We start from the raw sequence: 22,955 nt of genomic DNA on the forward strand, positions 1-22,955 counted from the left end.
TCAGATGCAGACTTGGACCGGATGATGCGAAGATTCATCCAGGCCCAGCAGCAGATGGGAGTGCTCTTGCCCCCTCCTTCGGGAGCTCGACACTTTTCGCTCCAATTGCTCCTTCTCTGACCCGCTACCCGGGTTCGGGCGCTTGGAGCCGAGCAGCTGCCCGGAGCCGGGTGGTCGGCGCCGACAGTACTTGGTACTTCGGATCCAACCCTGCCCTCGAGTCTGTCTGATCTGACCTCTCGGAGCCGTGGCCCGAGCTTCGGATCCAAGGGATTCAGTGTGCCTTCGGCTCCGTCCAGGTCGGAGCGCACTGGTCCTTCGGATCCGATGGTTTTGGCGCTGGTTCCGATCCCTTCATCGGATCTGAGTGGGAACCAGCTCTCGGAGTCCAGGGAGAGCGGTTCCCCCTCCGCCTTCGATGTAGTGGAGAGGGCTCTGTCGAGAGCATCTGGACCCCCGGCCCTTGTCTCGGCTCCACCCTGCACTCCCTCTCTGCTGGGGCAGGCTTCCATCACCCGGCCTCAGGGACAGCCTGCTTCAATGTCCCAGGTTGTTCCATTGGAACAGGATGTTGCTGGCGAGACCTCCTCGGACAGCCCCAGGAAGTGCCTCGCAAGCACAAGTGCAAGAGGAGGCACGTGGACTCCCCTGAGTCCTTAACTGAGGACACGGACTTGGATGAAGGGGAAGGCTCCCTAAGATCACCCCCTGAGGATGTCTCCTTTGGAGACATCATGGAGATGCTGAGGATCAGAGGTGGGTGGTCTGCCCCCAAGGCTTCCTCCGACGAGTCTGTGTTTCTGGAGGCATTCGAAGCAGGCCCGTCTACCTCTTGGGTGTCCCCTCCGGCCGACCCCCTGGTGGACCTTATTGCCACCAGGGCGTGGAAGGACCCGGACACCGTGGATCCAGTCCCTAAACGCCTGGACAGGATACTAAGCCCCCCCGCAGACCGGTCACACTGGAGCAAGGGTACCCCCGTAGATGCCATGTTGACGGCGCAGCAAAGAGGAACTAGCTCAGGAGAGCCCCTCAGTCCATCCACCGAGCAAGGAGTCCCGCTCGATGGACCACTTAGGGAAGCGAGTTTTTAGTTCAGCGACCTTTTCGGTAAGGTCTCTGAACTATATGGCACATGTCATCAGGATGCAGTGGGATCTTATCAAAGAATACGCTGCCTCCCCCACTGAGTCCATGTCGGCGGAGGACAAACAATTGTACTCCACCCGAATGGCCACTCTGAGATCTATTTCAAATACCTCTATGCGGCTATTGTCCCACGCCACCGAGGGAGCCGCTAGAGCTAGTGGAGCGGGCCTAGTCATGAGACGTCACTGACACTTTGCGTCATTGTGACTTTGCGGAGCCCTTTAAAGCGTCCTTTGCGAACGCCTCTTTCGATGGTTCTGCCCTGTTTGGCAAAACAGTTCGCGAGACACTTGTCCAGAGCGCGAAGGACGGGAAGACATTGTCTGCCGTTGGAGTCCGCTTCTCTGCTCCCCAGCGGTCCTTTTCGAAGAACCAAAAGGGTCAGAAGAAGATGTGGTTCCGGAAATCGCAACATTCCCAACCCGCTCCAGACAACCAGTCCTTCCGTGGCAGAGGAAGACAGGGAGGACGCCACCCCAGAGGCAGAGGGGCTCCGAGGAACTTTGGGTCCAGAGAACCTTTCTCTGACCGGCCCACGCAGCATCCCTGAAGGGTTGCCCGACTGCTCCACTCTGGAGGCAGTGGGGCTGAGCACCTAGTGGCATGGGAGTCCATCACGACAGACCGCTGGATGCTTCGAATTATATCCAGAAGATACAAAATCCCATTACTTCATGTCCCCAAATTCAAGAACCTCCCCGATGTACCACCCGATCAGAGTGAGGCTGCAGCCGCAGAGATTCAGCAACTGCTAAGAAAAAGAGCCATCCAGCCCGTCCCCCAAGACCAGCTCGGATTAGGGTTCTACTCCAGGTTCTTTTTGGTGTCAAAAAAGACGGGAGACTTGAGACCGATTCTAGACCTGTCCCGTTTGAACCTGTCTGTAACCAAGGAAAAATTCCGAATGGTCACTCTTCAATCTATTCTTCCCCTTCTAAGGGAGAATGATTGGATGTGCTCTGTAGACCTCAAGGATGCGTACTGCCACATTCTAATGGACAGACGATCCAGGAGGTTCCTCCGCTTCTGGCTGGGAGCCAGTCACTACCAGTTCAGGGTCCTTCCCTTTGGCCTCACCACATCCCCCAGGGTGTTCACCAAAGTATTAGCAGTGATTGCAGCCCACCTGAGACTCCAGAGAATACAGGTCTTTCCATACCTGGACGACTGGCTCCTGACCGCCCCAACAAGGCATTTACTTTGCTCAGCCAGAGATTTCTTTCTCCGCCTAGCCCCCCAGTTAGGCATCACCATCAATGCCGACAAATCCTTTCTGGCCCCGACACAAGTCATAGAATTCATAGGAGCCAGAATAGACACCAGAGATCTACGAGCCTTCCTGACGTCGGAACGACTACGGAATTTGCAACTTCATGTGCAGGCCATCCTCCATTCAGAAACTCCACCGGCGGAATTGGTCTTGAGGGCGCTGGGCTCCATGGCGGCAGCGATAACGTTCCTTCCATGCGCCTGTCTGAACATGCGTGTACTGCAGTGGACCCTTCTAGTGCAATGGTCCTTTCTGTCTTTTCCTCTCCATCACCCCATAGCTATCAGCAAGGCTTGCAGGAGGGCTCTATTATGGTGGCTCCACGCTCCGGATCTCCATACTGGCCGACCCTTCTGCACCTCTCCCCCTCTCTCCACGGTGTCCACGGACGCCTCCTGCCTTGGGTGGGGGGGGGGGCATTATTCAGGCAGGACTGTCCAAGGCATGTGGAACGATACAGAGACCTCCCTGCATATCAACGTTCTGGAGATGAGAGCGGTGCTGTACGTGTTGCAAGCACTTCAGAATCTCCTCCCCATAGGAACGATTGCAGTTCAGTCGGACAACATGTCGGTTGTCTGGTACATCAACAAACAGGGAGGAACCAGGTCCTATCCTCTATGCCGCGAAGCCATGAGAGTATGGGAATGGGCGATTTTCACCAACCGCTTTCTGATTGCAACGCACATTCCGGGGCGGGCCAACATCCTAGCGGACAAACTCAGCCGCACCCTTCTTACCCCTTACGAGTGGTCTCTCAACCCACTAGTAGCGAAGCAGATATTCGCAATATGGGGGCAACCCTGCTGCGATCTTTTTGCCTCTCCTTCAAACACCAAATGCGGCAATTTCTTCGCTCTGATTCCCCCTCCAGGGGAAACCCCAAGAGACGCTCTGGTGAATGCTTGGCTGCCCGGTCTACTTTATGTCTATCCTCCTCTACCCCTGATGCTGCAGCTCTTACAGAAAGCCTCGCGGTTGGGGAGCAGGATGATCCTCATTGCCCCATTCTGGCCTCGGCAAATTTGGTTCCCTTACCTGTGGTCTCACCTTGTGAATCCCCCTTGGATTCTGGATCCCAGTCCGGATCTAATCTCTCATCCGTCGGGCTTACCGACCCCAAATCTGGACAGTCTGAAGCTGACGGCTTGGTTGCTCCAGTTCCACTCCTAGTTAGGACTCCCGGTATCCCTTCACCAGTCAAAGCCATCCTAGTGGCAGTGCATAAACCTTCCACAAGGAAAGTGTACCGCAGTAAATGGAAACGTTTCTCCGTCTGGGCAGAGCATCATAATCTGGATCCCTTTACGGCTCCTCTTCCATCCATATTAGACTTCCTAACCGAACTTTTTCAGGAAGGCGCTAGTTGCTCAACTGTCAAAGTGCAATTGGCTGCCATCTCCCATTACCATGTGGGACATGACACAGGGCCCTTGATGTCGGCCAAATTGTGTAAAACCTTTCTCAAGGGCACCTTTTGCTTACCCCTATAAAAGAAGCCGTACCCCCTTGGGATCTTTCACTAGTTCTTCAAGCCCTGACTGCTCCACCATTTGAACCTGCTGCTTCAGTGGATCTGAAATACTTGTCCTGGAAAACAGCATTCCTTGTAGCCATTACTTCAGCGAAAAGAGTTTCGGAGCTTCAAGCTCTTTCTGTGAAACCTCCTTACTTGATCTTTCATCTGGACAGAGTGTACCTCAGGACCAATCCCTCCTTCCTTCACAAAATAGCATCAGAAACCAATATAAATCAATCCATAAATTTACCGGTCTTCTTCCCTAAATATCAGAATAAAGGAGAGTACAAGCTGCATTCATTAGATGTCCATAGGCAGCTGCGTTTTTATACTCATAGAACAGCTGGTCACAGGCAATCCGACCAGCTGTTCATTTCCTTTGCCAAATTTAATTTAGGGAAAGCAGTATCAAAAATCTCCCTGTCACGCTGGATTTCCCAATGTATCCTGTTAGGCGTAGCTTCTTCTGGGAGACCACCTGAAGGAGTTCAAGCACATTCCACTGTTCCATCTCTACTTCTGCGGCCTTCAAATCTAGAGTTCCATTGGATGATATTTGTTCAGCAGCCACTTGGGCCTCATCTCATACCTTTATTAACCACTACAAACTGGATGTGATTTCTAGAGGGAGAGCATCCTTTGGCTCTGCGGTGCTCCGAAATATCCTTCCATGATGGTCACCCAAGATTCAGGTAGCTGGGGACTCTGTCCCACAGGTTGCTGACAAATGAAGTCCCTACTTCAGATTAAGAAGTTATGTACTCACCATAACGTTCCATCTGAGTAGGTGGCTTCATTTATTTGCAACCATCCCCCCCTCCTTCCCCCCTGGCCTTCAGTGGATCTATGTGAGTTGGAATACCCTTTTTGGGTACATATAGAGGGGCAAACTTGATCTGAGGTCATGGAGGGTTGGCAGGGGATTATGGGTGAGGGGAGGAGCTAGGAGCTCGGATCCATTAGCTATGAAACAATTTGCCAGCTCAGATCCGATATCGGATCCAAGACCCACAGGTTGCAGACAAATGAAGCCACCTACTCAGGTGGAACGTTATGGTGAGTACATAACTTCTTATTCAAGTGGTTTGACCCTAAAGAAGAATTCCCGTTTGTCAGTTTCCCGATGGAGGTAATTTAGCTGGGTTGCTACATCGCTGAACATGGCAGCCCTCCCTGTTATGATGATCAGGCTGCCCAATTTTTTTCTGAGTTCCACTAAGCACGGGTTGTTGTTGTCTTTCGGCTTTTCCCGGTTAAGGGTCGCCACAGCGGAACTCCGGTCTACTAATGATTGGCAGTAGATTTTCATGAACGCCGAGGTGCCAGCTCGACGTTCAACCTTCAATGAAGGCACGCCCATTTACACATGTCTTTCGAACGCCCACCCAACCACTGGGAGGACATGCAGACTCCACACAGAAGGCACTCCCCGCACTCCAGCCGAGAATCGAAATGGAGAACCTCTTGCTGTGAGGCAGCAATGCTACCACTGCACCACCGTGGAAGTCCACTAAGCAAGGGTAATGATTGGAAACTTCCTTTTCACTCTGGTCTACTTGTATGACACCCTGAAATGACTTTGATAGAGGACTGAAATGAATGGTTTGATGATTTGTTTTTAATGGTCAGACTACCAGATTTTAGAACTTGAATCTTTGGTCATCTTAAGCATATGGGACTTCAATGTTGGAGGGGGTATCGATAGCGTGGTGAGTTTGCTAAAACTGATAATGTGCTCAGACATTTGCTTACCTGCTTTTTGGCAGGATTCATATTTCTCAGGAGATTTCTGCCAAAATGGAGGAGTTGCTCAATGTATATATTTTTCTTTGTTGTCTAGCAGTGATTTTAATAAAGTTTTATGTTTTTTGCGTGCTCTTGTATTAATCTACACTGTAAGATGGCAAACCTTATATAGGTTTTTAAATGGAAGTATTCAGTGGAGACTGTTGATTTCTAAAGGGTGGTCTGAACAGCGCAAACTGTTCGCTAAAAGTGTCTGTTTAGCTCAGAGACTAGCAGAAGCGCTTACACTAGTTGGGCTTGTATGTGGTGTTTATTTCCTCTGGGTAAAAAATCAAGTATATCTGGTAGTGAAATTATTAATTTTCTAAAGGTGCTCACATGGAATGCCAGTGGTCTGGTTAACAAAGTGAAGAGGGTACTTGCATTTTGAGGCCATCAAGGATTGATATTGCATTATTGCAAGAGACCCATCTCTCCCCCATTGAACAAAAACAGTTTATATGACACAGTCATTGTAAGGGTTTATCAGTGGCCCTGTGCAATTCAAGATGCTGGGGGGAGGCTTTGATTTTGGTCACTCATTGGGTCCCACCAATGATGGACGAAGCTTTGCAAGACAGTAGTGCTAGATATATTCTGCTCTGGGGAAGTTTGATGGGGAAAAGGCTTACACTTGGCTCAGTCTGTCTCCCCTCGAGAAGTTCTTTGAACGGCATTGGATTCATACTAGGGGAAATAATACTTTTTCTTCAGGGTATTCTTATCCTGGAAGGTGGTTAAATTAGAATGTAGTCTGTTCTATATCTGATGTAATTGGGGACCCCAGAAGCTGGATGCTTACTAAAAACAGCAGGCATCTTGGATCATACTGTAAAATGTTCAGCCTGATAGACCACCTAGAACATAATGTTAAGCAGTGTGACTTAAGTTTTTGTTGTAATAGATTTGTCAGATATGGCAGGTTGGATAGATTTTATGTCACCAAATAGCACGAGTATCTGTTAGCTGCGATATAGACATTGCAGAATTTTGTTTCAAACTTATGCCTAGTAGTATTGACAGCAACAATGAAAGAGCATTGAAGCACAGATAAATGCTGGAGAGTTCCTTCATATCCGCTGAGGAGGAGGTACTTTCCAAACTGGCTTCCGTCATCTCTGGTTAACTTGCTGTCTGGATGGGTCCTTTGAAGATGATATTTTGGCATGGGACAGTGTGAAGGAAACACGAAGTGTACAGATTCATTGTAGAGAGAGGGAATGTTGGGCGACTGGTAAGCAGGCATACAGGGAGGTGTTGGCAGAAATGAGGAGGGAGCAGTAAGGAGGTTGTCTAGCGAGAGGAGAATAATGAGTAGCACCAAGAAGTGTTATTGAATTTTATTGACAGAGAGAGAGAGCAGAGGTTCCTTTGAGTACTCCTTTTTGATAATACTTCAGCTATAAAATCTATTGCAAGGAGAACCAGTTTGCAGAGAGCCAAGTGGTTTATTGCAGAGATTAGCGATCCCAAGATGGATAGAATAACCAAGGCCCCAACAAGTATTTTGGATGTTTTTTGGCACTTTTTAGAACTCTGTATAAGGGAGAGGAGATTGCAGTGGGTTTGGAGGGCAAACTGGGATTGTATTATAGGTGATCCTAAAAGGCCTAGATTGTCAATCGGATACAGAGAGCATACAGCCCATTACTATAGAAGAACTGGATGCCACTACGACAGCACGGGCAAGGGGCAAGACTCTAGGCACAGATGTCTTGCTATGGACATTTGGAAATTAGGTAGTAAACTTTTAAATAAATACTGGGTGAGGCTGTTTAATAAAGTCTCAGATGGTACCATCTTAGAAGAAAGCAGTCATATCCAAAAAGGGTAAAGGCCCTTTGACATATAGACACATTTCAGTTCTTAATCATATTCATGAGGTCTTTGCATCTTTACTGGCCAGAAGACTGTCGAGTATACTTCATACCATTGTGAATAATGATCAGTATGGATTTTGGCAGGAGGGTTGTCAAACATTTGATAACATTAATCTCGTTATCATGATGCAGAGAGAGGCAGAGCTGCTTGGCAAATCCCTGATATTAATTTCATTTGATGCTGAAAAAGCATTTGATAGGTATCATTGGTAGATTGAGAAAATATGATTTTCCTTTACCCTTAGTAAATTTAATACAGAATGCCTGTTAGGCATCCTCCCAGCCTGGCATATGCTAAACCCTATCTAAGGAGGTACTCTTGGAAAGAGGCACATGACAGGGCTGCAATTTTTCCTCCTGCTGTTTACTTTGTGTTTGTAGCCTTTAGCACATAAAGTTATTAACTCAGGATTAAAGGACTATATTTCTTAGAGGCCAATCACATAATTGTTGCAGGCCCAGGTAAAGAAGTTCCACGTTTGAGTGGTTCCAAAAGTTTTACAAACTTTTAGGATATAAAATAAAGACAAAACAAAAGCTATTGTAGTAAACTATAATCCTACATTCATATTGATTCAGAATTTCTATTTTTATGGGGACATAAGATGAAATATCTGGGGACATGGCTCAAGAGAAACACATAAGTGGTAAAATACAGCTAAGAAACTAAGTGGAAAACTATTAAGAAGGTAAAGGAATTTCAAATGTTGACCCTGGATCTTGACAGTAAAATACATACTATTATGGGAAGGTAAACTATATGTGGTCAGCTGGGAAAAGTTTATACTTTCAGGGGCTTCCAAGATTTAAAAGCTATTATGAAGTTGCACAGCTGAATTTTTTTTACTTGTTGCAGATGAAAGAATATCATGCAAAATGGAAAGGAGCAGAGTTGCACCAGTTACTAGGTGAGAAGGTTTTTGAGAAACTGGATATGTAAAACCATTTGGCAAGGCAAGTTAATGATATGCCAATATGTTTGTACTCTATTCAGGCAGTTGAAGGGATTTTATCAAATTGGGATCTGATGGATTGAGTGTGGCTGTTAACACCCATTGGTCTTTCACTGAAACATGGCTCAACATCGTGATCATACAGCCATCAGGAATGGACTAAAAAGGGGGCAGGTTTATGTTACTGGAAACAAATTGTCGATGGAAACTGTGAAGGTAGATTATCACTTAATCCTCAGGGTATTTTTACCCTGTAGGGGGCTATATGAGGAGGTCAGAAACGGACCTAAAAGTCTTTGGAGTATGAGTCAGTCACCCTAGATAATTCAACTTCTGATTGAAGCCAGGTCTCCTTTTAAGCAGGGGAGTATAGGATCTTGCAGGGCAATTTTCATGCCCTAACATAGAGCATGAAAGTCATTTGGGAAAGAACAGTGGGCAAATGCATGCCAAATCATCAATGAGTTTATATCTGTGGAGCCCCCAGCAAAGCCACATTGTCAAGGTGTTAGAATGTTTGGCTGGAAATGCCTCAACAAATACTTTTATACAGCCCAGTTATTTAATATGATGTTTCTGGGTTACTCAGAGAATGGCTGAGAATGTAATAAGACAGTAAGAAGTAGCTAGGAGCATGTTTTTTGGGAGTGTGATAGTTTAGCCCCCTTTGGGGAGGACCTTAATAGATTAGGGAAGAAAGTATGGGAGACTAAATTGAGATATCTGTTGACATCTTTTTATTAAGATGGACACCAGGCATTGATACCTGAGGATAACATCCAACCTTAGTGACCCTCTAGATGTTGGCAGATAAAAAAGCAATGACCAGAAACGTTTAAACAAGGATAGTTCCATAGATAGAGAAGGTTATAAATATGAAGTTGGAATTCCTGGAGTTACCAAGAATAAGGGGAAATACCTCAAAAAAGAGGCCAAGTCAGATGGAGACATTGGGATTTATTGAAGACCTAGAAAGGGTTCTGATATACATATAACCTGGGGATATGCCATAGAGGGGACTTAAAATGATTTTAAACTTTGTCAGACAGGTAGTGACTAAAGAATGATTGTGCATGTTGAGACCAAAGGGAACAGGTGAGATTGATGAAAATGAATGAGTACTAATTAATTGTAGTAAAGAATATAACTTTGACAAGTTATTGTGTAATGCAGTAGGTCACACTAATATTTTAATGTAGTAACTTTGATGAGTTGGAGAGTTAATCACTTTTTTCTTACTTTTTAGATTTTTGAGAATTATCTGTCAGCATCATGTGTCTGTGACAATACATTTGGTTTTCAGTAAAAATAAAAAAGAGAGAGAAGGGGTTGGAAATTGGATTCTAATGTTTCTATAAAGCTGTTTTATCCAGATTTTTGACTGCATTACATTCTGTTATAAAAAGCATAATAATGTCTTGCCTTGCCTTACTTATATGCTTAGAGTTTACTCAGCTAGGGCAGTGGTTACCTCTAAAGTCATTTCAAAAATTGCATCCTTAGATAATGTTTGTACTGCAGCTATATGGGCTTCACTGAATACTTTCTGAACCCACTATAAGCTAAATAGGATCATTGGATGTAGGTCTTCCTTTGGGGCCACAATATTTAAGGTATGTTCCCATGACAGTGACCACCCAGGAGGATGAGACTGGGATCATATTCTACTGTTGCAAAGAAGGACCTGTTCATACCAGCTGCAAAGGTTTTGTACTGGCTGTAACGTTATGTTTGGATGAGCAGGTCCATTCCCACCGTCCTCCAGTGTCCTGTTGCAGGCATGGCCTAGAGGTCAGTTTTGTTATTCTGATTAATGTTTTTTCATATGTTAACCGGAGTAGAATGCAAATGTCAGTAGACCATTTTCAGGAACAGCCTGAGAGAGAGTACAAATATGATATTTTCAAATGGATGCATACATAATAGTGAGTAATGAAGCATGTTTTACAAGGAAGCAATTAGCACTATAACTGAAAATTAGATTTTATGTAAAATAACAAGTACAACACTCTCATGTCTATTCCCCCCCTTCTGAGGCAAGATGTGTAGGGCAACTGTGGAAACTTAAGGAATGTGCTTATGGTCTGGCAGAAGCATCACTTGACTGATGAAATGAGACTTAACTAAATAACTAAGTCAGTACAGAGAAATGCTTGTCTGCCATTTGCATGACAGCTTTTCCATTTCAGTTACTCCCTACCTGAAAGCTAACCTTCAGGCTGGCCACAAAAATCATCACTTCTGTTATGTGGGAATGGACTTTACAACAATTGATAGAACTGCATTGGTAGATCTATCACTACATAGTGAAAAAAATCTACATTCTGTTATCGAACAATTAGGGGCAGTTCAGCAAGATGTCCCCCTTGCCCTAACTGAGATGGACTAAGATCAAAAAAATGGTGCAAGCTTTCTCAGTTGGCAGACAAAGTGAACCGAATGTCATCTTTGCTTTCTGCTTGGCATCCTGCATAGAACATGCCAGTGTACAGAATGTTCATGAAACGAGCAAAATTATTTAGAAAAAGTAGTTCTACAAAGGCTCTCTCAGATGTCAACCATGGGGAAAGATAAATCCTTGAAATTGGTTTCTTTTAAGATTATTCTTATGGGAACTTATATCATAGCATACCGCTCAACCTTTTTAGCCCAAGCTAAAAATAAATTGAGGGTGGAGCCCAAAAATCAGAGACTGATTTTAAATATCACTCATATAAACTTAGCTGATAAAATAACACATTTTGTATTAGCATGTATTTTATGAAGGATATGAAGTCTGAAACTAAAATGTCTGTCATATAGTGACATTTGTTTTCAGCGATTGTCCAGAAAACAGAAATTTTTTTTTCCTGGGTGACACGTGTTTTGTTAAGGATTTTTGTTCTTTTCTTAATTACATTTGTGGGACTTTTTTTATTTTGTGACAAAGTTTGAAAAACAGAACAAAAATATGAGGCAAAAATCTGGGCATTGTGTGATATTCTGGACGTTTGAAGAGTATGCTTCATCATAGTACTTTGGTAAATTTAACAGGAGAACAAGAAAAATTCTCACCCCTTCCCCGACAGACAAAAATTGGGGAATGGTATGCAATACCATTGCAGGAGAAACTCTTGTATGTTAGAACCCTAAATGGCACACTGCTTTTTAACTGTGCTCTATTCTGAACTTGCAAATGGTGGCTCAAGGCTTGTCACCCTTCATTTAATCTGTGCACACACCTATTTAGTTGAGGCAATCAACTATGTTGCAGAAAAAGCCGTGGAAATCAAAAGCTCATTCAAACTCTTGAGAATTCATACTATCCTGTAGTCAGTTTCATCCACAAAAAAGGCAGCCCACAGACCGTCTTAATTAGAAGGAGCTTCCAACCTTTAATATCTAAAAGCATATGTAGGAGAAACGCGGCATACTGACTACTGCAAAATGGAAATGTTTGTGCACCTCTCTGTAAAATGGAAATATGATCTTTTTTTTCCTTTACAAAGAAAAGAGGCAACTAAGTCTGTAGTTACTACTTTTGTTTGATGTTCTTTGTGTTTCACTGTTGCAGTCATCACATTTGGGTTATCCTTGCCAGGGTAGCCCTCGGCCGGCCTGAATACCAGAGGCTTAGTATTTCTACGTCGGTTGCTGTTGCTTCAGGACTGACATCAGGTCAGTAGTGTAAAGTAAGACAGCCGATGCCATTACATCAGTCTTTCTTACCGAGGAGCCCGAAGCAGAAGCAGTTCGCACGAGTGCCGGTCGGCCGCTACCCGAGTTTCGTCTTCCCAATTGAAGCTGCAGTCTTCTAAAGATAATCCTTTTTTCTTGCACTAACCGATGTCAGAAAAAGTTAACACCTGTCTTGCCTGTAGAAAGCAAATAGCACACCGAGACTTTCATTCTTACTGAGTCACTTGCTTAGGCCGAGACCATGACGTTCCTTGCTGTCGCTTTTGTGCTTTGTTTAACGCCAGAACTATACGTCGTCGGGCCCTTATTGTAGCTAGATATTTTCACTTACAGTCCTCGAATTCCGATATGGCTTCGGTAAGCCATCCGATAGGCCTTCCGAAAAAACGTAAGGATAAAGACAGACCGCACAGGTCCAAACCTACCAACGAAACTTCTGTTAAGCTAGTCGTCAGTTTTCCAGTCCTCAGTGAGTCGCTTTCGCAGCCCCTGATGCCCGCTTCTGTGGATTTGCAGGCCGCTACCAAGACCCTTTCGGAGTCCGGTATGCCGCAAAACACTTCTTCGTCTAAGGATCCAGTGGTTGTTTCACCCTTGGATGGGTCCAGAGCCGCTGAGCAGGCACTGGCTTCCGAGGAAGTACTTCGCACTACCAATTCTCGACACAAACCGACAACTTCTTTCACGTCTACCGTTCTTTCAAAAACTACCAAGTTTCTAAGGTCCAGGGTAGGAACCACACCCAAGAAACCGATGACCCAATCTAGGGGACCTGCTTCCTTGCCTCAGTCTCAAATGCTTAAAATGTCGGAAGACCTTATCATGCCAATCAGGGTAAGCCAAGCTACTCCTTCCAAAAGGAAAAGAGATCTGTCCCCAGTATGAAGACATGCAACCCCTCTCTGCTTATGAGAATTCTGATGCAGAGGATTCCATTCCCTCAGCCTCTCCACCCGAGGACTTTTCCTTTGGGGAAACCCTTCATACCTTAAGGGAGCATTTTCATTTGAAATGTCAGGACTACCCTCAGTCTAAAAAAAGACTCAGAGAATTCTTGGATCTTCCACAGCACAGACCCCTGGCCATTCCTCCAGTCCTGGTTGTTGTGCACAATGTTTTCCTAGAATCCAGTTTGACTCCTGACACCCTCCCTCCTGCACCCAGAAAACCTGACCGGTATTACAGAGTCCCTGACTCTAACAAATTTCTTTTCAAAAACCCTACTGCTGACCTTGAGGTAATTTCTCAAGGGCCTAAAGGAATTGAAGCAACCTCTGCTAAACATCCCACACCCTCAGATATGGATTCCCGAGCACTAGACAGATGGGGTAAAAATGTATACACCTCTGCTACTCTTGCTATCAGAGCACTAAATTGCCAGTTCCATATGCTAACATTTCAGCAGCATACCATGGAACTCCTCAAACAAAAAGTGTCTTCCTTTCCTGTTAGTGCAGAATCTAAAGAGTTACAAGAGTTAATCCATTCTGCAAGTCAAGTGACTAAGCACATCTTACACTGTGGTTTTGATGCCCTAGAAGCTTCTTGCAGGGCAGCAGTCACCGGTTCTGTCCTTAGAAGACATGCATAGCTTAAGGAACAGCCCTTGCCAGATCATGTTAAATCAAAATTATTGGATGCACTTTTGCACAAAGACAACTTATTTGGCACTAAGGCAGATGAGGTCTTAAAAAAGATGTAAGAAGAAGCTAAATCTATACAGGCAGTTAAGGATTTCCTATAGTTCCAGCCACCAAGGTTCAGCAGGCATTGCCCCTCCAAGCACTGGTCCTTTCCTGCTCCCACCAGGTCAGTTCAGCCCAGACCCCGGGGAAGCAGACCTCCAGATAGCAGCTACAGTGAATGCAGAAATCAAAGCAGTGGAATTCCTCCACTACAAAACCAGGGAGTTCTAAGCCACCCCCTCATGGTAGGAACTCACAATGACTCTCCTCCCTCACCCCCTATTCTGGCCACCTGCACTTACCCCTAGTGAGATAACTCTCCTTTCACGCAAGCATGTGGGCCACCATTACCAACAACCACTGGGTCCTCAACATAGTGTCCCAGGGATACAGATTTTCTTTCCACACTCATCCAACCCCAAAAGGGTTCCAAGACCTACCTCCAAACCAGTGGGCAGAGGCGAAAAAGCAAGTCCTTTCCCTGCTCTCTATGAGGGAATAGCACGTTCCTGCAGAACAGATAGGCCAAGGTTTCTACTCCAGACTATTTCTGGTACCCAGAAAAGAGGGCACCTGGTGCCCCATCCTCAATCTATGCAGTCTAAACACCTTCCTGGTGATACCAAAATTCAAAATGCTCACCCTCCAGCAACTGCTACCCATGGTCTCCAAGGATGCTTGGCTAGCCACCCTAGAACTAAAGGATGCCTACCTCCACATCCCTATCAGGGAATTATGCAGAAAATATCCACGTTTCAGGGCAGGATCCCTGCACTTCCCTTTGGATTGTCTACTGCTCCCAGAGTTTTCACAAAATGACTGGCTCCCAAAAATTGCCTTTTGCAGACAAAGGAATATCCAAATTTACCCATACTTAGATGACTGTCTAATTCAGGCAGTCAGGAAAAGCTACTCAAGCACCTGGCCTTTGTAAAGTCCCTACTGACCTCCCTAGGGTACACTAGCAACGAAAAGAAATCCAAACTAGTACCCACCCAAGGGATTATATTCCCGGGAACAAGCCTGGACACAGCATCCCAGATGGCAATCCTTACACCAGAAAAGCAAACTTACCTGACAGCCTACTTCTCTCAACTAGCCACCAGACCCCAGTTATTTGCAAGGAAAATCCTGCAAGCTCTGGGGTTCATGGCATCTTGCATTCTACTCCTTCCATATGCCAGACTGCATATGAGGAAACTTCACTGGTACCTAAAAATCCTTTGGTGTCAACACTCTCAAGACCTGGAAACTCTTATAGCAATGATACCCAGACCCTCACCACAGACTCATCAGACTATGCCTGGGGTACACACCTGGACAGTAGGTGCATACAGGGCCAATGGAGCCCACAGCAAATCCATCTGCACATCAACCAGAAAGAGATGTTAGCTGTCCAGCATGCATTGACAGCTTCTCTCCCCAGGGGCTCTCCTGATCTAAACGGACAGCATCACTGTGATGTGGTATCTCAACAAACAGGGAGGGACCCAGTCCTACCCTCTATGCAGGCTTGCCATGACCCTTTGGCACACAGCCTCTGCCACACAACTCTACCTGTTAGCACAATTCCTGCCAGGTTCTCTAAACTCTCTGGCAGACCACTTAAGCAGAAATCCTCTGGACCCACACGAGTGGCAGCTAGACAAAAGAACCTTCACCCTAATAACTCAATAATAGGGCACCCCGAAGGTCGACCTCTTCGCCTCCCACACCAACCATCAGCGCAGCAAGTTCTGCACCAGGGAGCATCACTGCATGGCTTGGAAAGTGGATGCCCTATCCTTCCCCTAGGTCAATCTATCAGCCTATTCTTTTTCTCCACTACCTCTCATCACCAGGGTACTGCTCAAAATAAGGGAGGAAAAACCAAGGACAATTATTATTGCTCCAGACTGGCCTCACCAGCACTGGTACCCACTGCTGCGCAGCCTGTCCCCACTGCCACCATGGCATCTCACTCGGACTCCATCCCTCCTGATCCAGAGGGAAGGAGAATTCATGCATCCCCAAATGCAGACCCTCAGTTTGGCAGCCTGGCTTATTCCCTGACCACTAATCAATCTTCCAACCTCAGTAAGCAGGTTTTAGATGTTATACATGAAGCCAGACGCCCTAGCACTAGAAAGTCTTATGCTGACAAATGAAGAAGGTTCTGAACCTGGATTCATGCTAAGGGAGCCAGTACGGCACAGCCCTCCCTACCCCTCATCCTGGATTACCTAGCTGACCTGCTACACAGTGGTGTCTCTTTTTCCTTTATTAAAATTCATGCCTCTGCTATCTCTGCTCATTTCCACACTGAGCAGCCCCTTTTTCTCACACCCTCTGATCAAACAATTCCTAAGAGGGGCTAGCAACTTGAGGCCACCCAGAAGAGCACCAGCATCTTCAGCAGAGTTAAAATTTCTCTCCTGGAAGACAGCTTTTCTTCTGGCCATCACTTCAGCCAGAAGAGTCTCCGAGCTACAAGCACTCATGGCTGTGGAGCCCTTCTATCATCATCCATGCTGACAGGGTTTCCCTCAGGACTAACCCGTCCTTCATGCCCAAATTGGTGTCCAGTGTAGCTCTCAATCAATCCATTAATTTGCCCACCTTTTTTCCCTAACCCACAAAACAAGGGGAAAAGGATCCTGCATTCTCTAGGTGTGCACAGACAGCTCAGATTCTATCTAGACAGGACTAAATCATTCAGAAAGTCTGATCAATTACTGGTTAGCTTTGCTGCAGGGGCAGAGGGCAAAGCCATCTCCAAACAAACAATTTCCAAATGGACAGCACACTGCATCAATTTCTGTTACAAGCAACATGGAAAACCTCCCCCTAAGGGTGTCAGGACGTACTCCACCAGAGCAGCCTCCACCTCTGCAGCTTTCCTCAGACGGGTCCCCACCAGGGACATCCTGGAGGCTGCCACATGGACATCTGTTCACACTTTCACCAGGCATTACCACCTGCCTATCTTCTCCAAATCCAGGGCAGGCTTTGCCACTGCAGTCTTGCAGGGCATCCTGGCCATCCCCTAGTCTCCTTGACTGGGCTCCACTCTTTTCCTCAGCTTTGGGAATCAACCCAAATGTGATGACTGCAACAGTGAAACACAAAGAACATAATACACTTGTGTGCACTTACCATAAATGTAGATGTTCGAGTGTATTCACTGTTACAGTCTCTTCTTTCTCTCTCTGTCCTTACAAGGAACATTTTGGTATTTACTTTCTACTGATGGGGTTCTTCCACCATAACCTGGCTCCCACATGGGGTCTCCTGACAGGGCAAGAAAAACTGATGTAATGGCGTCGGCTACCTTACTTTATACTACTGATGACCTGACATCAGTCTTGAAGCGACAGCAACCGATGCAGAAATACTATGCCTCTGGTATTCGGCCCAGCCGAGGGCTACCCTGGCAGGGATAGCCCAAATATGATGACTGCAACGGTGAATACACTCGAACATCTACATTTATGGTAAGTGTACACAACTGTACTTTACTTTTACAGCAGCATCTGTTTAGCAGTAGCATTTTATTGAAGTATTTTAGACTGCATGTGATGTTTCCTGCGCAGCTTGGATATTCAGTGAAATAAATTCCATGTTTCTTAAAAACTCAATACCCCTTTACCTTCATCTGTGTCGGACGTCTTTAAATCTATTGTCACTGTTCTTTCATTCCCATCAGTGCTGTCAGCAAAATATCCAAGTGGTCTATCGCTCTTCTCCATCAAAGAGAACTTCCATAATCAGCCTTGTATCTGCCCATTCTGTCTGTCCTTTCCCTCTGTCTTTGTCTTAAACCACCTCTGTCCTCATCCTGCTGATCCCATACCTTTAAAGCATCTTCAGCAGGGATGTTACTAGTGTTTCCAGCCCTCCTACTCCTTTTAACCTTTTTTTTTTCTTTATCTGAACCCTTTCCACCAACCTAATTTTGTTGTTTCTGAACAGCCTGTAGGACTCTACACTGTACTTCAGATGGGGCATTACTAGTACTCTACAGACTGGCAAATGTGCTTCCGTTGAGTCTAGTATTCCCCTTCCCAGTTATGCAGTCCAGTATCTGTAACTAGTTGGCCTTTGTGACTGCCATGTCATACTGCTCTTGGTGATTCAGTTTAGGAAGTACGTCATCCCGAGTTCCTCCTTCAGTTCTTTACCTCACCAAGCTTTTGTCCCCGTTTCATATACAGTACCATGGTGCCACAATTGAAGTGCATTGTCATGCATATGCGTGCATTAGATACCAGATGCCATCACAATACCCATTCTGTCAGCTTCATCAGTCCCCTCTTTATATTTTCATACCCAACTTGTATAATATGTTTAATGTAAATAATTATATTTTCTGTCCAATTGTAAATATCCAATTGAAGCACACCAGCCACACTTACAAATCCCTGGGAGGGCACACTTTGCAAATCCCTCTTATCTGATATGTTTTCTCTTGCCATAAGGTTATGCATCCTTCCCTTACACCTATACCATACTTTTCCCTTTCCTATACCCCTTAACTTAGCTAGCAACCTCCTTTCTTGAACCCAGGTTAAATATCTTCCTGAAGTCCAGGTGCACAGCATCTGCAGGCTTTTCCTTGTCCAGTTTCTTAACTATCCAGTCAAAGAACAGTATTCGATAATTTTAATACATGTGAGCCATTGGACACAAGTGTCCCTCTTCATGGGCAATACAGGAGCACTGTCTGGTTAAATGGCTTGCTCAGAGTTGCACAATAGGCAAATGGAAGTGGTTGGACCCAAACCCTATATCTTGGGCTACAGGAAGCACTTTATTAAGGATTTAGATTGTTAATCCTCTGCATTACCTGCCATATTTATTTGGCAATATCTACTTAACTGTTAACCTCCAATGTGGTTACTGTTTGCCAGCCTGGTATGCCCACAAAAGCCAAGTAAACTTCTCTGGAAATTCTTTTCGATTATCTTTCTCTGAGTAAATGTCAAGCTGATTAGCCTATAGCTCTTGATCTCCCGTTTTGCTTCCTTTATGCAAAAGTACCACCTGCCAGCTTCCAGTCCCTCTGCATTTCCCCTGCTTCAGGAGGCATAGCACAGAGGGGATTGAAGGGTTCATCCAATGCTCTTGCAAGTCTGGTGAGAGCTGTTGGGGGGAAATGTGAGAATTGTTGGGGGAAATGTTGATGGTTGCCATCTTGTCCAGTCATGATTCTTTCCCTCTCATAGCTTCCTAACCACCTCCTCACATTTTCATCTGTGAATAATTTGTCTTGTTGATGGGGATATAATGTTTTTAAGTTCATATCCTTTATTCATTCATGATGAATTTGCCATGCTAGTATACTGACTACTGCTGCTTGTCTTCTGGGTGTAGTTATCAGTGAGAAAGTAAATTCAGTAATAATGAATCTAGAAATGTTATCTGTCAAATTACTTTTTAAGGGTGTGGAGAAAAAACAGACAATTGCAAAGGGATTTATTCCTGAATGACTGCACATTAGAAGGAAAAGAACTAGTGTAACATTTGTTTAATATAGAGTATGCTAAATGTGGTTGATGGAATATCTCTCATCAGTACTGCTGAAGAGGTGATATTTGAGTTGTGACCTGGGTGTAAAAGGTTTTCATAGAACCCTGACTTGTTGAACAAGATGCTGCAAAGATCATGTGTTTTGGTAGGTACCCACAAAATAACATTTCCTAACTGCTTGATGTGGCCGGTAGTTACACCTGCCTGATTCATATATTTATTTTTTAGTTATGTAATGTTGGGACTTGATGTTATTTTGACTGTACCCTTTCTCTGACTTTTTTTTTCCACCAGCATTTTGACCTTCAGTGATTACATTGGAGAACTGGGACATCCATATATCTGGGTGCAGAATCTTGGAGGATTGCACTTTCCCAAGGATCATCCTGAGGTAGGAACATTTCCAGCCAGGAAGGGGTATTTACTTACTTCCAGCAAAAATTTGAAATGTGACATGGGAGTGTATGTTATCTCATTGAAGGTATTTTCAGTGACTACAAATAAAATTAAAGCAGTTCACTGAAATTGCTTTCATCGACAATGGAGACTGCCTTTTTCTCCACAGCTGTGAGACCTTGAAGTTGTTATATATTACTCTTGGGGGTGGGGATGTAGGAGGGCTTACCCTTCTGCATAAAAATTATTTTAATGTTTGCTGAAGGTAGATGTTCATCGTGTTTCACTGTTGCAGTCATTACACTTGGGTTATCCTGCTGGCAGGCTACCTGCAGTTGGCCAGAATTCCAAAGTCTAGGTCCGGCGTCGATTTGCTGTCGCCTCCTCCCTGACATCAGTGCGCCAGGGGTATAAAAGATGCAGCCAACGTCATTTTCTTCAGTCTTTCTTGCCACGCGGTGCTCAAAGCAAAAGCAGTTCACAAGTGCCGGTCGGCCGACTCCTGAGATTTTCAGAATCGAATTTCAGATCCGAAGTCTTCATTAAGGCTAATTGGGGAAACTTTTTTCTTGCTCCAGACCGATGTCAGAAAAAGTTAATAATTGTATTTCTTGTGGGAAGCAAATACCTCATAAGGATTTTCATTCTTACTGTATACCTTGCCTAGGCCCAGACCACAACATTGCTTGTTGTCGTTTTTGTGCTAGATTTAACCAACGCACTATCAAGCGTCGGTACAATTTTGCCTTTCATTACATCGGCCGAAGATTTAATTATACTATGCCATCGGAACAACCGACAAACAGAGTTTCTAAAAAACGCAGGGATAAAGACAAGGACAGGCATCTGAGGTCCAAAACAGACTATGAGGCTTCCGCTAAGCTACTCGTCGGTTTGCCGGTTCTCAGTGAGGCACTTTCACAGCCCCTGGCACCCGCTACCTCAGAGCCACAGACCACTTCCGACTCCCATGTGGAGCCGACTGGGCCTTTGGAAACTCAAGGTATTGGATCCTCGGAAACAGTCCCTTCAGATGGGTCCGGAGCCACTGTGCAGGCATCGGCTTCTGAGGGTGTTTTCAGACCAACACAGTTATATGTAAAGCCATCTTCAGCTTCAAAGCCAGAGACTAAAGCAGCTCTAAAGACAAACAAACAAGTACAGCATTCTCCAGGACAAACTTCCATGCCTAAAAAACAAATGCTCAAAATGGCCAAAGACCTTATTACTTTGATCAGGGGTTTCCATCCCCCTCCTGATAAGAGGCCTAGGCAAGAGACTGAATATGAATCTTCAGATCAGGTTTCCATTTCCTCTGATTCCTCCTCTGATGTAGAATACTCTCTTCCTCCCTATGAGGATTCTGATGCTGAAGAATGTATTCCTTCGGCTTCTCCTCATGAAGATTACTCTTTTGGGGAAACCCTGCATACCATGAGGGAGCATTTCCATTGGGAGAGTCAGGATTACTCAGAATCTAAGAAAAGGCTCAGAGATTTCCTTTTACTTCCACAGCACAGGCCCCTTGCTATTCCCCCTGTTCTGGACATTGTGGATGATGTTTTTTCAGAGTCCAGCCTGTCTCCAGACTCCATACCTCCTGCACCAGTTAAGCCAGACAGATACTACAGGGTTCCAGATTCCCATAAATTTTTATATAAAAACCCTGCAGCTGACCCAGAGACCATTTCCCAGGGTCCTAAGTATGTCGAGGCTTCCACTGCAAAAAACCCTGTCCCCTCTGATAGAGATTCAAGGGCACTGGACAGATGGGGAAAAAAAGTTTACACTTCAGTTACTTTGGCCGTAAGGGCCTTAAATTGTCAGTTTCATATGCTTAAATATCAGCAATACTTAATTTCACTATTGAAACAAAAAATGATGACTAATTCTGACTGTCCAGACAAGGAAATGCAGGATTTATTGCATGCATCTGAACAAGTGGGAAAGCATACTTTGCAATGTGGATTTGATTCTTTGGAGGCCTCTTGTAGGGCCGCTGTGACCGGTTCTGTGATTAGAAGGCATGCTTGGTTAAAGGAACAGAATCTGCCTGATCATCTTAAAGCAAAATTATTAGATGCTCCATTACAGCATGATACTTTGTTTGGTGTTAAGGCAGAAGAGTTGTTGAAGAAAATGGAGGATAAAGCGAAATCTATGCAAACAGTTAAAAATTTCTTACAGGTACAGCCATCCAGATTTAGCAGAAACTGGCCTTCAAAAAATTGATCCTTTCCAGTATCAGACAGGCCACAAAGAGGCAGATAACAGACTCCCTAGAGTCAGAGTCCAGCCCCAAGGCTCATACAGGTCTAAACAATGGGGTGCTTCCACCTCCAAAAGTGGAGAAGGCAAATCTCAACCTTATAGGAAATGGTCACAATGACTTTCCTCTACCACTTCCAAGCACATACCTTTTGGAAGCTCCCTTAGGGGGGAACCTAGCACTTTTTCAACAAAACTGGCACATGATTACACAGGACAAATGGGTCTTGAATATAGTGTCTCACGGCTACAGGTTCCACTTTCACACCCTGCCAAAGGCAAGAGGCATGCCAGACCTGCCACACAACCAATGGGCAGAGGCACAAAAGCAAGTTTCTTCCCTCATGGACATGGGGGTCATTCAGCAAGTACCACTTCAGGAGCAGGGACAAGGATTTTACTCAAGACTCTTCTTGGTACCCAGAAAGGACAAAGCCTGGAGACCAATACTGGACCTGTCTATTCTAAACACTTTTCTGGAAGTTCCAAAATTCAAAATGTTAACTCTGCAGCAACTTCTGCCCATGCTGGGCAACAAGGCTTGGCTCGTAACTTTGGACCTAAAGGAGGCATACCTGCATGTTCCAATCAGACCATCTTGCAGAAGATACCTCAGATTCATAGCTGGCTCAATGCACTACCAATTCTCTGCGCTGCCCTTTGGCTTATCTACTGCGTCCAGGGTCTTCACAAAATGCCTGGCACCAGTAATTGCTTTCTGCAGACAAAGAGGAATTCAAATATTTCCCTACTTGGACAACTGCCTTATTCAAGCAGAGAACAAGGACATTCTACTGAAACATCTGGTGTTTGTAAAAAGATTGCTAAATTATTCCAGCGAACCTTGAATCCTGGTTTTCAAAT

General features: G+C 45.1%; 1 protein-coding gene across 2 annotated transcripts in view; it reads left to right on the forward strand.

Moving 5' to 3' along the window:
* Nucleotides 1–22,955, forward strand: part of THOC5 (THO complex 5) — a 1,209,707-nt gene that overhangs the window by 892,584 nt on the left and 294,168 nt on the right. For both annotated transcript variants that reach the window (XM_044068466.1, XM_044068467.1), the window contains one exon: nucleotides 19,722–19,818. In XM_044068466.1, the coding sequence (XP_043924401.1) occupies nucleotides 19,722–19,818 (97 nt within the window). The remainder of the gene's footprint in view (nucleotides 1–19,721; nucleotides 19,819–22,955) is intronic.

Source organism: Protopterus annectens, chromosome 4.part0 (assembly GCF_019279795.1).
Source record: "Protopterus annectens isolate FY-2018-M chromosome 4.part0, PAN1.0, whole genome shotgun sequence".
Classification (NCBI taxonomy): domain Eukaryota; kingdom Metazoa; phylum Chordata; order Ceratodontiformes; family Protopteridae; genus Protopterus; species Protopterus annectens.